Raw genomic sequence first — 13,257 nt, 5'->3', positions numbered from 1 at the left:
ACACATTTTCCATCTATTAATATAATTCAGATAAGAGGAGAGACAGAGGGACCGCAGCATTTATTTGGTTTTAACCGTAACGCAGCAAAAAAGAAAAAGGCTCACGTGTAAATTGGAACTGATATTTGACAGGCTTTTAACCTCCCGACACCCTCACACGCCTCCTCAACCCCATCCCACTACCTCCCTGCCACCCACCCACTAAAAGAACAACAGGGTTGTGCTTTCTTGCCCTGTGCTGACCCAGTTCTCACTAATTACCAGCAAAGTATACATCAAAGCCAGGCAAATCTACAGATCTGGTGCAACGTGGCAGGATAAGGGACACCAGGACTACCCCTAACCTTGTCACCAGCCATCACTGATATATATGTGTGTGTGTGTGTGTGTGTGTGTGTGTGTGTGTGTGTGTGTGTGTGTGTGTGTGTGCGTGTGTGTGTGCGCACGTGTGAAGTGGTGCAGGCCAACACAAAAGGCAAGGCAGTGAACTTATAAATAGAACGGTCATTGTTTCGACATGGGTAATTTTGGGTGTCGGAGTTGTTCATGACACTGTCGGCTGTGTGGGTTAGATGGCGGGGTGAAGGAGTGAGGTCATGAAGTTGGGAGTCAGCTAATAGGATAACACGCCTGCTGACATAAATGCATGCATACACACACACACACACACACACACACTAAACCAAAAACACACACATCACCGAATGCATCAAAGCTTGGATGAAAATGCAAACACAAATGTGCAATAAGTAGGCAAATAAGAGAACTCTGTCTCTCTCCCATATACACACACAAAGACCCACACACAAGTGTAGACCAACAGGTATGGTCGGGCAGGGGCAAAAGGGATGGTTTGCTTTCTTATGACACAGGCTATTATTAAATTGAGCTGGCAGGTAATTCTAAGGCAAATAAATGCCAGCAGGTTTAACACAAGGAGAGGTCTTAGAGGTGCCGGCATGAGCAATGACAGGAATTCTCTCACCTCGTTTGACAGGAAGCCTATTATTCTCACTGCTTTATTTTCCCAAGCTCGTGATCTTTCTGATAGTATTTCAAACCCCCCCTCTCCAAAACTCGGTCCTTCCTCATCTGAATTACCGCTGGTCCTTGTTCACGTTTGCTGGTACATCTCTTCATTCCTAGACTTAATATTTACAGTAGAAGAGAATGAAGGCTCATATTTTTTTAAAGCTTCTTTCACTTACTCCTTTTCAGTTAATTCCAAGGGTACTTAGGTGACCATTTATATGAGAGCTTTTCCATACAAAAACCTTGATGCTAATAACTTGAAACAAGCCTCCATCTGTAAGAAATCCTCCCCTCAAGTAGGTGAACATACAGCATTATGAAATGTGCAACAGAGCTCTAATGTTAATGCCGTTTAAACATTAAAAAAAACCAAAACATAAAAATTCAGCAAAAGATGAAAAGAGGCAAAAGGAAAAAAATAAGTACAAGTTGAGACAAAACACACTATAAATATACTACTTTAAAAAGCTTTGCTACATCCTCATTATAAGTGCCATTTCAGAGAAGCGTGGTGGGAGTCGGTGCTGACCTTGGTATCCCGTTTGAATATTGTTTTAATGCCGCAGCTGGTAATTGAGGATGCAACGCAAACAGTGGACTCTTTTTCAAAGGAAAATTTATTTTCCCAGGCAATGGGAATGCAAACAATCATGTCATGCATTTATTTGTTTGTTTTTCAATCCCACCTCATAATTATCTAAGACACTAATTAAAATACGGATTTATAAATAAATCTCTATGTCTTTACCTATGACTACATTAACTAATAAGTTTTCAACACCCTCGGACAGTTTTTTTTTTCTAATTCTTTCCAAACATTTGAAAATCTTTTTGTTGTCTTTAAATATTATTTGCAATAATCTTGTTAAATTGTGTATTTCAAAATATGTAAGTGTTTCGTGTTTAACTAAAGGGTACTATTAATGTGAAATAATATCTATGTTGTATGAGAAAGATTAATTATGAGTTTATTTAGTTCAAGTGCTGTATTTTTCAATTTTGAAAAATTTAAAACACTAAGTAACTATGAAATTGATCAAGTATATATAATATGTAAGCATATAAAGTATATATACTATATAAATAAAGTATTTATTGCATTAAGAGTAATTTTGTCAGCCAAGGATTTAAAATTCTTACTATTTCCTATTAATCAGTTTGTCTTAGTAGTAGACACCTTTGACAACATGAAGTATGTCACCAAGAGAATAGATAAAATGTGCGTTTGCTTTTGATAAACATATCCCTCAATCAAGAGCATGTTATAGAGAATCGCTTACTGTCGCAGTACATCCAGCAAACGGCACTCCATTGGGAGAGATGGCAGTTGTTTCAAGTTGCGTGTGATTTGATACAGCTAACTCTGGAAAAGGACGACAAGGGAATACGGTTCCTGCTTTCTCAAATACTCCAAAATGAAAAACATGTCCCTCCACACTCTGGCCGGTGAGAGGTTTGTCATGTGTGTGTGTGTGTGTGTGTGTGTGTGTGTGTGTGTGTGTGTGTGTGTGTGTGTATGCTCCTGCAAGTGGCCCTGTATGTGTCTGTATGCATGTACAGTGTGTGAATCGGCAGTAAGGACTGGGTTAAAACCAAGCTTGTACCGATATAAGTTTTGCTGATATTGGGCATCAAATGAAAAATACCCTTTTCTCCTTGTGTGGTGACTTACTTACATGACAGAAAACACCCTCAAAATACCCATGTGCAAAATTCTAGTGGATTTTCACAAAATTATATTTCTTATACATCTCTGAAATAAATAAAATGTTGAAAATAAATAATTAAAAATTAATAAATTCAATTTTCACAAAAATCGAATGTGCTTATGAGTATGAATATTACTTAGCAATATCTTAACTTTTAAACCTGCAAATAATGTGATTTCTTATTTGCACACAGTCTTCTTTCATTTTGTTGTTTCATTATATTTTTTGTTTAATCTCTTGCTCACTGGCAATAGGCATAGTCCTCCTGCTGTTGAGTAGTTGTAATGTCACTGATGGTCTAAATGCTGTTTTGCTGGCTTTTACATCCTGTCAGCAATGACATTGTGGGGGAATCCTTTTTAATTTTTTGAGCATTAAAAAATAAATAAATAAATCACATTTTAAAAAAAACTAAATATTGGCAAAATATCACCTATTGCAGCTCATTTACAGGAGCATTAGGATCAGCCCTCAAAAATCGCGTGAGCCTCTGTTACAACATGGTAAAGCAGGAAAAAACAAATGGGGAGGGCAAACGGGAAAGGAAAAATTTGGCTTTGAATGGACCAGTTGTGCAGGCCTAGATGAGTGGACTGGAGATGCCTGACTGAGAAACTGGATCCAAGTTCGGCTGTTTTTGTTTCTTCTGCCAAATGAGAAATGAAAATAACTTATGACTCCTTGGTCTGTAGGGGGTTGAAGGTAGTGGTGACAAGTGGCTACACATGCACACACACATTTACAATACTTATGAGGGCATTACATTAAAAATTCAAGCTTGTCTTCACAAAATTGGAAGTACGGGATCACACACAGACACAAACTCTACCACCAACTCTTGGAGGCTTCTGGCTTATGCAAAGCACATGCCAGCAAAAAACTCTTTTCTTCCAGTGGTCTATTCCCTGCCTTCCCTCTCTGAATTTTTGTAGTTTATTCTAGTCTATTCCTGCCCAATTTAATAGTGAATGCTTTCTAATTCTATAGTGGACAGTCTGGGGTTAGAGTTAAAGTAAAGGTTGAAATTATAATTTGTAGGGGGAATATTTTTTTATGAACCAGGATGCAGGAACCACACTACTACGAGGGAGCAGCAACAGCAAATCAAACCTGATTAATAAGTGACGGTGTAAGGCAAGAGAGACCCCAATATGGATCCACTTATGTGTGATTTATTTAGTTTTCTAGTGAAACAACAAGTATGGACATGGCTTTACTCTAGCTTTTACAAGAACCTCAAAACTGCAGGTTGAGTGAATGTAATATTAAGGGCACATTTATAGTATATTGGAAAGTTTTCACTGTGTCCTACCACCTTTTAAGACCTAAATACCGAAATAAAACCTCCCCGTAAAAATCATCAGGCCTCATTCACGATGTTTTGTTATTTTACTGTTTGCCAAAACCAAGAAACAGAAGAATAACAAAACACATTTAAATACATTTGATTAGTGAAACATGTACAGATCACGACCTTGTTCTTACCCTTGTCAAAATCTTATGGAAATCAATTTTGATCTTAAAAATGGAGGAAACAGAGCTGAAAACCAACTATGTGGAAAATAAACATCAGAAAATTAGTCTTATTGGTTGCTCGTCCTCTTGCTTAAACTCAATGCATGTCTTTAATAGGTGACAAGATTATTACCATTATTGAACTGAAAGGTGAGTTGTCATAATTCAATGTGTAGACCATCTCTGTTTTTCCTTGTTCTGTAGGGGCAGAACAATTCCTAAACAACTTGGACAGTTTTGAGCGCGGTGTAATAGCAAGTGTGTCACTGAGCTGGTATTTCTATTACGCTGAACCAAACATAAGGAAATCGTAAAGCAAAAGCGTATAGCAAAAGTTGGAAATACTAGCTCTACTGGAATATGTTATATTTAGTATTTTTCATTTGATTCATTTGCTATTTCATGGCCTACAAATCACTGCAACCACAACAAGGACGTCTGTGTGGTCTTGAACAACTGTAAAATTTGCTTTAACCATATTAACATTTTTAAAAATCATAAAATATTGAATGAATCCTATAATTAGAAAAATGAGCAGAATTAAAATTAAATTTGTGCATATCACAATTTTATGAATAAGGCCTGCTGTGAATGCATACCTTCCATTAGGTGGAGACTTACACATCTTCGAAGTGGCAATGGTTATGCGTTGTTGAAGAATGATACTGATATCAGTGGGTCTGTGTTAAAGCTGCTGTCAGGTCATAATTTGGGCCAAACTTCAGTCTGAAGTTAACTAGTTTTGTGCCAAAACTCAAGTAATTTCCCCCAAATTTCCATTTCATAGAAAAGCTGAAATAGCAATTGGACCAACAATTCATTAACTCACTAAAGACCTGACTGTAAAGTTTTGATTGGTCAGGAGCTTTTTAAAGCAAAAAAAAAAAAAAAAGAAAAAAAGTGTCATATGCTAAACAAAAACTGTGTAAAGATCCAATTTGACAGTTTTTCCAGCTATGGTCAGGAATATCAGAGGTGGTTGACATAACTCACTGAAATGTAATATTAATAAAGGGCCAATAAATTCCCAGTAGTATATCAGCCAGAGTTTACCCCTATCTGGCAGTGATAATGCCATGCTTTGTGCATTAAGTTAAACTGGGAATAGAACCACTGACTCCTGTTTCTAATTGTATTCGTACTCCAGTAGTGCAAACACAGTTTTGTAGTTACCGAGCTACAGGACAGACAAAAAAGAGAAAAAATTACCCATCCTCAAACTATCACTTCATATGCTATAAAAGCATTGCTTACTCACACAACAAATCTCCCATATGGCAAAAATCAATAAGCAGAGCAACACTCTATTGATCATATCTATATCTTGGATACACTCTGATGTCATGCTCCACTAGCTAAGTGCATGTGTGTGTGCGTGCGTGTGTTTATGAAAGTCAGGGGGTGCTGCATTAATTTCACTGGAAACAATATTCATTGAAGCCTTAAGCTGCATTAAAACTATGCCTCAGGTAAAGGGCTACTTTTCCAATCATTTTCTCTTTCTGCTATTGGGCATCTTGGCTTTAGATGAGGAATCAGTGCATTAATTGAATCCCCACTTTCAACTTGAGATTACAGGTAACCTCATGCAAAGGAAAAAAGCAGCACGGATGCAATGTGCAACAAAGTGTAATGCAATGTTGTATTTAACAAGTGAAAGGCAGTTTGTAATTATTTTATACTCAATCGGAGCATTCCACCTCTTAAAATTTACATCACAAAATTTGCTTGGTCATCTGAAAGGTCCTATATATACCTGAGAGAGATGTGTTCTCTCACAATATGCTTATTAAAAATGTGTTACCAGTTTAAACTGGGTACATCAGAAAGTAATGTCTACATTGTGTACTCTTTTCTTCTGAAATGATGAACCACTAAACTAATATACAATTACTGCATTCTTCATAGGCAAATACCCTACTTCTTTCTTAATTAGATTTTAACCCTGGGTGAAATGAAACATTTCATGAGCTTTACTGAATGCCTTTAAAATCTCATTACCCCTCGCCAATCTGTTCATTTCATAAGGAAAGTGAAAACAGTGCTGTCATCAGTTCCTCTGATATAAAAGACCCCAATGCAATATGAATGAAATGGCTCTGATAAATTCTCTCATTGATTTCGCTATATTTCCACACTGTAATGACAAGGCCCAGGGTTGCCCTCCACAGGCAGCAAAGCGACATAACAGAAATAAAAGGATACATTCTTGACAAATAAGTTCCCAGCAAAGTTGCCAGAAAAAAAAACCACAGTGTCTTACTCGCACTCTCAACTTGTGGAGGACGATCGTTACCCTAACATTTTCTTTCCGACCCCCTAACTTCGTTCACCTCTCTTCGTTGTTTTCTCTCTCTCCTCCCTTCTCTTTCCCCCACTGTCTGCCTCTGCAGCTCAAAGTTATTGATAGCTTAAAGTTATGGGCTAATAATAAGATGGACACTGCATGGCCAGGAGCCTATTATACCCAGGTAATGGATAGCGAGCGGGTTTTGAATGACATTGCCTAGAAATTGGATGACGAAGAGTGGAGCGATTTATAGGCTACCCAAAGAGCCCCCTGTCCCCCTTCCCTCTTTCTCACACGTGCATGCACGAACACACAGTCACACACACACACACACACACACACACACACACACACACACACACACACACACACACACACACACACACACACACACACACACACACAAGCACAGCACCCCATGCTATTTATCCCTAGCTTGATAAGGAAGCACATGAGGCATACCAGTATTTATGGTGAAGATGTTCATAAAAACTGCTGGCTTAGAGTAGGAAGTTAGAATCGACACAGGGGAACAGGATATCCACTCAAACCTCTGCGTGCACTTCATTGGTGCTACAAAAATACTGATCATAATTGATGCTCTTCGTTGAAATAAAACTTGACACGTCGTTGTTGTAGTGGGCTTTTAACCATCATTGGGCTTCTGAAGTATCTTAAATACCAGCTAATTCAAAAGATGAATGAATGTGGATAACAAAATCAGTAAAATAATTTTATCAACTCTTCCTGAATAACACAGGGGTGGTCGACTTTTTAAATTTTACTTCACCGATCAAAAATGAGTTTGGTGAAAATCCTAGAACATCAAAACAGCAACAGGCCAGTTAAGAAGAAACAAAACATGCTCTTTTGTCTTCTTGTTTCGTCAAAGCAAAACATTAAACAACTTAAACAATTTCTAAACATCAGTGATGAAGTGGTGATGAAGTGTAATAGATACAGATTTGTCCTAGAAGCTACACACAAGTAAAAATGAACAGCCCTGGTTGCTGAGGTCAGTGCAGCAGGCATACATTTATGCCAGGTCTACACTATGTTTGCTTGTAACGGCCTGCTCAGATCTCTATTGAGAGAAATAACAGCAATAGTGGAGACACTTCAGGCAGTGTTGTTGGGGTGGAGGAGGAAAAGTAGGAGCGAGGAGGGCATCAGGGAGTGCAGTGAAAAAGGTTTGTCAACATTATCTGTTTTATTGATTTAACAGTAAAGGCTTGCCGCTTAAGCTTTATGTTGCTTTGGCTGGCCCCATTGAAAATACAACTGCAAATAAAAAACGATTCTTAAAAAACTTGAGCATTTTTATTGATTTATTTTTTTATTTTTATCTCCTGCCTACCAGCTTAGGTTTTGCATGCATTATAGTTAAGGTTTCACACATTTCATCATTTTTATGACTAGCCATAATGATGGGACTATGTTGAACTGTGCTCACCCTCCCAAAGGGATCAATGGCATTGAGGACGGCAAGACAGTCTTCTACAGGACAATAGTGATCTCATGTAATGCAAGGTCTAATTAACGTATTAAGAGGATCATTAAGTATAAGGAAAAAAATGGCCCATGTTCCAACCCTCCTTAGAGTCTACAGCCATGCTAACAGCCCTGCGAGGCTGTACATAAGCCCAGTGATGCTTTGAGCTAAATGCTCACATAGGAATGCTAACATGCTCACAATAATAGTAGCGTGTTGATGTGTAGTACGTATAACGTTCAACATTTTAGTATAGCGTGTTAGCATGCTAACATTTGCCAATTAGCACCTACCAAAAGTACAGCAGAGGCTGATGGGAATGTCGTTAGATTTGCTGGTATTTAGTCATAGACAAACTGAAACTTTGACAGTTTGAAAATTCATCCTCTGGGGAGCAGGGATGACTGTATCTAATTTCACTGCAATCCATCCAATAGTTGTTGAGATATTTCAATAGAAAGTAAAAATGTCAACCTCATCATGGCACTAGGGGAAAAGTAGGGGATCACCGAATTCAGTAGGATCCTGAGTGGGGTATGAACCTGTACCAAATTTCATAAGAAATCCATCCCATAGTTGTCCAGGCATTTCATTCTGAATCATAAATGTCAACCTGCTGGTGATGCTAATGCAAAAGTCAAAAGATCACCAAACACATTGGAAAACATCCTCTGGGAACCCTGAATATCTGCACAAAATCTGGTGCCAATCCATATGGAAGATGTTTAGATGTTTCACTGAAGCACCATCTTCCGTGGGAAAATGTCAGAGGGTCGTCAAAGTCATTAGAATTTATCCTCTGGGGACTTTGACTATCTGTAGCAAATTTTAAGATAATCCATCAAATAGTGGTCAAGATATTTCACTCTGAACCACAAATGTCAACCTCATGGTGGCACTAGAGGAAAAGTCAAAGGATCATCAAATTCAATAAGCATCTTCCTCTGGGGACCATTCATTTCTGCGCAAAATATCATGACAAACCAGTTCAGTATCTGTCAAGATATTTCAAACTGGACCAAATTGGTGAAATGACCGGCAGATAGGCCAACATTGACATCCCATGAGTCATGCCTCTAGCATGGCTAAAAGGCTAAAATGTCTTGCCTACTTTCCTGCCCAGGTTTTCTTAGTTCAAGTCTTTTATCAACTCAGAAGATTAAAAAGCAAACATGAACAGCACAGATCTTTGAGCGCTTTTAGATGTAATAGCTGTTAAACAATATTACCTACTCCCACCAAAAAAATTATATTCAACCTATCTTGAAAATGTATTTTCTTACTATTTGGCATGCTTTCTGGTAGATCCTTTCATGGAAAAAATCCTGAATTTGTGTTTTTAATTTCTATTTTGTTCCCCATAGGCAGAAAAGGATCGTGTGTAGTTGTAATTAGTTAGTTTTACAGTCATGCCGACACTATTTGACTGTGTGAGTGGAAACACAGCACAGCATAAGCACTCTACCTCAAGATATAAACAAATTCTCCCAAAACACACATGATCTCGAGGGTAACCACTTTAAGTGTCACTACATCCCATGAAGACCACAGGGCAGTGGGGTCAACAGACTGTGTCATTGGAGCAGCTTGGGGCCTGGTAGGGTTCCTGTTGTGTCCTGAACTGTTGAGGCTGCAGCTCTATTATGCCAGAGCAGCTGGTTATTACCAGGGGCCTCCTACAGCTACCCAGAAAAGCCGTCAACACACACAAAAAGAAACACGCATACACAAACACACACAGCAAAAAAAAAGCACATCTGAAGGATGGCATGCTTAACCATCCATATGCTAGATTTTTTTTTCTTTTATAAAATGCATTTTTATTTGATGATTTATATGATGCAGAATTAAGTGACTGAAATAGTTTTTAATAAATTTGATAGAGCTGAGACAAGCTGTCTCTAAATGGTCATGTAAATCACATAATTATGGAGAATTATCGTTGTCAGTAGCGTTGTCAGTTTATGCATAGGGCTTAACGCAAATTTGCTCCAGTTAAGATTTTGGCAACAGTGGAATCACTGCTAAATGCCACCTTATGTATCATGAGTAAAACAAAATAAAGGTCATCGGCAAAATAATGGAAAATGTTTTTGTTTTCATCTTACTTTTCATTCACTATTTTTGTTAGGGCCTACAACAGAGTCAATGACTGTGCATATTTAAAATTGTTTGAATCAATGTGCTTCAAAATAAAACCCCATATCCAAAAATAGAAATTACCAGGGTTTATAAATCTCCACAAATACAACTATCTTATAAAAGGAAACTCATCAGAATTTGGCTGTATCATGACCTGACAGTGCGACTGGCACAGCATCTTTTAAAAGGAGCAAGACAAGTGATGAAGGATAAAAGAAGATAATCAATCAGTAGTCTTGTGTTTTGTGCTGAAAGAGTTTAAGAGAAAGACGCATGAACAGAAAGGTAAATGACCAAGAGAGTTAGGCCGATACACAAACGGACAGGTGTCCAGCTGAACGAACAAAAAACAGACAGACAGATTCATGAAACAGAATAGAAATCCATATGATGTGTTAACATGTGAAACAGTCATATAATAAGAGCCCTCAAAAACCAGCTGTATTAATTAGTGTTGACACGGAAAAAATATAATTAGATACGAGTAGGAAACAAACTATTTATGGCAACCAAGGGGCCTCCCTTAATGATCAGACTGCAGCTAAAACCTCTATTGATTTTCTCGTTAAATATACAGCTCAATTAAAGATACGGCTGATTAAAAGACAACAAAAAAATTGCAACAGTGAATCAGGACATGCTGGGGAGGCTGGGTAACTTGAGGCCACCTGCTGCAGACAGAGAATTACGTGTTCACCCCAGCCTTCTGGCTCATCACTGCAGTGCAGTGGGAAATTAGGCTACACAGATATTTCTCTTTTTCCATGTGAAAACCAATATTTCTCAAAGTTGTGACCATTTTCAAATCGAGCTGTAATGCCCACTAGTTGTGGCAGAATTTGTTATAATTTGATTGTGTACTTTATACAGTGCCCATAAAAACGTATTCCTTTCTCAAAATTTGTGAAAAAACCACCTGCTGAATATCAGCACAAAAAGCATAAAGCCGACGCTGATAAGCCACAAACAACAACAACAATGATGCTGACCTCTGAATGCATAAAGCATACATAATCAAACAATACAAATTGACTTCCCTTGTTAAAATGAAGTACCTGCTTAACAAAAGCTAGACTCTTTTTTCTCCTTTCTGCCTCAGCCTTGTCACTGACAAATAAAAACCTTGACAGTCTGTGTACCCTCACCAGAGAAGGGCAGAATTACAATATATTACAGAAAACCTTTCTGTTTCTTGCTGAAGAAAAAAAAAAAGAGCAGTTCAAAGTCTATAAACCTGAAGTTTTTTACAAGTTGCTCACAAGTTTTAGCTTTGCATTATTTAGTGCTACATTTTAATACTTTATTACAACAGATGGATGGCAGTTTTAAAGAATGTTAAGGTAGCAAAGTTGTATTTCTGTTACCAATAGTGCTACAGCGGAGGATTCATTTATTTCAAAAGCCCAGTTTGTTATTTTTGACAATATAAATCATAGGTATATTCACATTTGTTAAAAAAGAAAAAAAAAAAAAAGCCTGTTTATTCCTGTTTGTCTATGTTAGTCCTTTGAATTAAAATAAATTAGTAATGATTGAGTTACAATCCTGTGTTTTTGCATGTGTGTGTATACCTGTAGGGAGTTGAGGAGGATGAAGATGTAGGCCATGACAATGGAGAAGGGCACCAGGACGCCACATAGCCATGTTAATCCAAGGATGGGCAGCAACACCAATACTGCTTTCACTGCAGCCCTGTGCTCACACACACACACACACACACACACACACACACACACACACACACACACACACACACACACAGAGAAACAAATTACAGCACAAAAGTGTAAGCATGTACATATGGCTATTGGCAAATATACACACACAAACACACAAAACTATAAACCACACCATAAAGACTGAACTCATTGGCTGACTGAGCTGAAATTACACAACACCAGATAAAATTAATTTAAGTATTCCCTAAAAAGTCTCCTTCCTCCCCGAACGGCCTGAGCTCAGTTCTGGGTTTCTCAACTTTGCAGTTCTTTTTGGACAAAACTGAGCGGCTTTGGCAGGCTGGTTGTTCCATATACAACACTGTGCGGCTGGGAAGGCTCATTGGGTGACAATTTCCCACCTTAAATCCGCCTTAATTCTGTTTAGAGTGGAATTAGCTTGCCGCTCAGGTGACCGCCAAACCGCACCAGCTGTGTGTGTGTTCGTGCGTGTGTGACATGGCAGGCGGCGAGCCCTAGTTTATTCAGCGGAGGAATGTGTTTGAATTTCCGAGACGGCTGCCACCAAGGGGTGCCAAATGGTTCAAGGCCTGCTTTGAAAACCTTCATAGAGCACCTACTGTGAGCCTCAGTGGGCTGATGTAGTGAAAAAACATATACACTTTAACATGATTTTCACTGATAAGATCAGTCTCAAGCCTGTTGTAGGAAATCTGCTGGATGACAGGCTGCAGAGTTTCACTCTGATAAACTAACACCAGCGCCAAAAATAGGAAGTGTGAGACAATGGCGTGTTACGGCTTAACAAGATATTGTTTCTGCATGGATATCGCAGTGCAATAATCACAAATAACGCAATGTGACAAGGCCATTATAGATCAAATAAAACACAAGTCCATTGTGTGGATTTATATGGAGCATATAGGCCTACGGAGATTGAACCTTGCATATATCTATCTCATCATTTAAAATTTCATTTCACTGTATATCGCTAAAACCCAAAATATTGCAGTTTATAGAAATATGTTTTAATTATCAGTAGTCCCAAGGCAGCAATAAGTATTAGATGATTCAATAACATATATAAAATTAAAAATAAAAATATAAATATTCTTGTTTTCCACCATTGCAATGAATAAGAAATTCTTCCATCCAAATATTTTGGAGACCATTTTGGAATATCAATATTTGAATTAGGGTTCGATCAATATAGTTTTCTTGAAGGACAGTAAACGTCCTGCTAATTTTGGACTGCAGCTGCTCAGAGATTATTTTTTACATTGATATTATACATGTTAAACCCCCCTAAAATGTATTCATAATCTTCTTAATAATATATGAATAACATCACTACAACTACCCCCCCCTGCTTCTATTACTGTAATAATGTATTTCAAA

The 13,257-nt window shown here is 38.0% G+C and overlaps 1 protein-coding gene across 3 annotated transcripts in view; it reads right to left on the bottom strand.

The window, feature by feature from the left end:
* Positions 1–13,257, bottom strand: part of LOC120791341 (adhesion G-protein coupled receptor D2) — a 95,739-nt gene that overhangs the window by 63,075 nt on the left and 19,407 nt on the right. For all 3 annotated transcript variants that reach the window (XM_040129738.1, XM_040129740.1, XM_040129741.1), the window contains exon 19: positions 11,752–11,872. In XM_040129738.1, the coding sequence (XP_039985672.1) occupies positions 11,752–11,872 (121 nt within the window). The remainder of the gene's footprint in view (positions 1–11,751; positions 11,873–13,257) is intronic.

The sequence above is a fragment of the Xiphias gladius genome, chromosome 6 (assembly GCF_016859285.1).
Source record: "Xiphias gladius isolate SHS-SW01 ecotype Sanya breed wild chromosome 6, ASM1685928v1, whole genome shotgun sequence".
Classification (NCBI taxonomy): domain Eukaryota; kingdom Metazoa; phylum Chordata; class Actinopteri; order Istiophoriformes; family Xiphiidae; genus Xiphias; species Xiphias gladius.
Note: the sequence above shows the minus strand (reverse complement) of the source record. Positions and strands in the feature narration are given on the sequence as shown.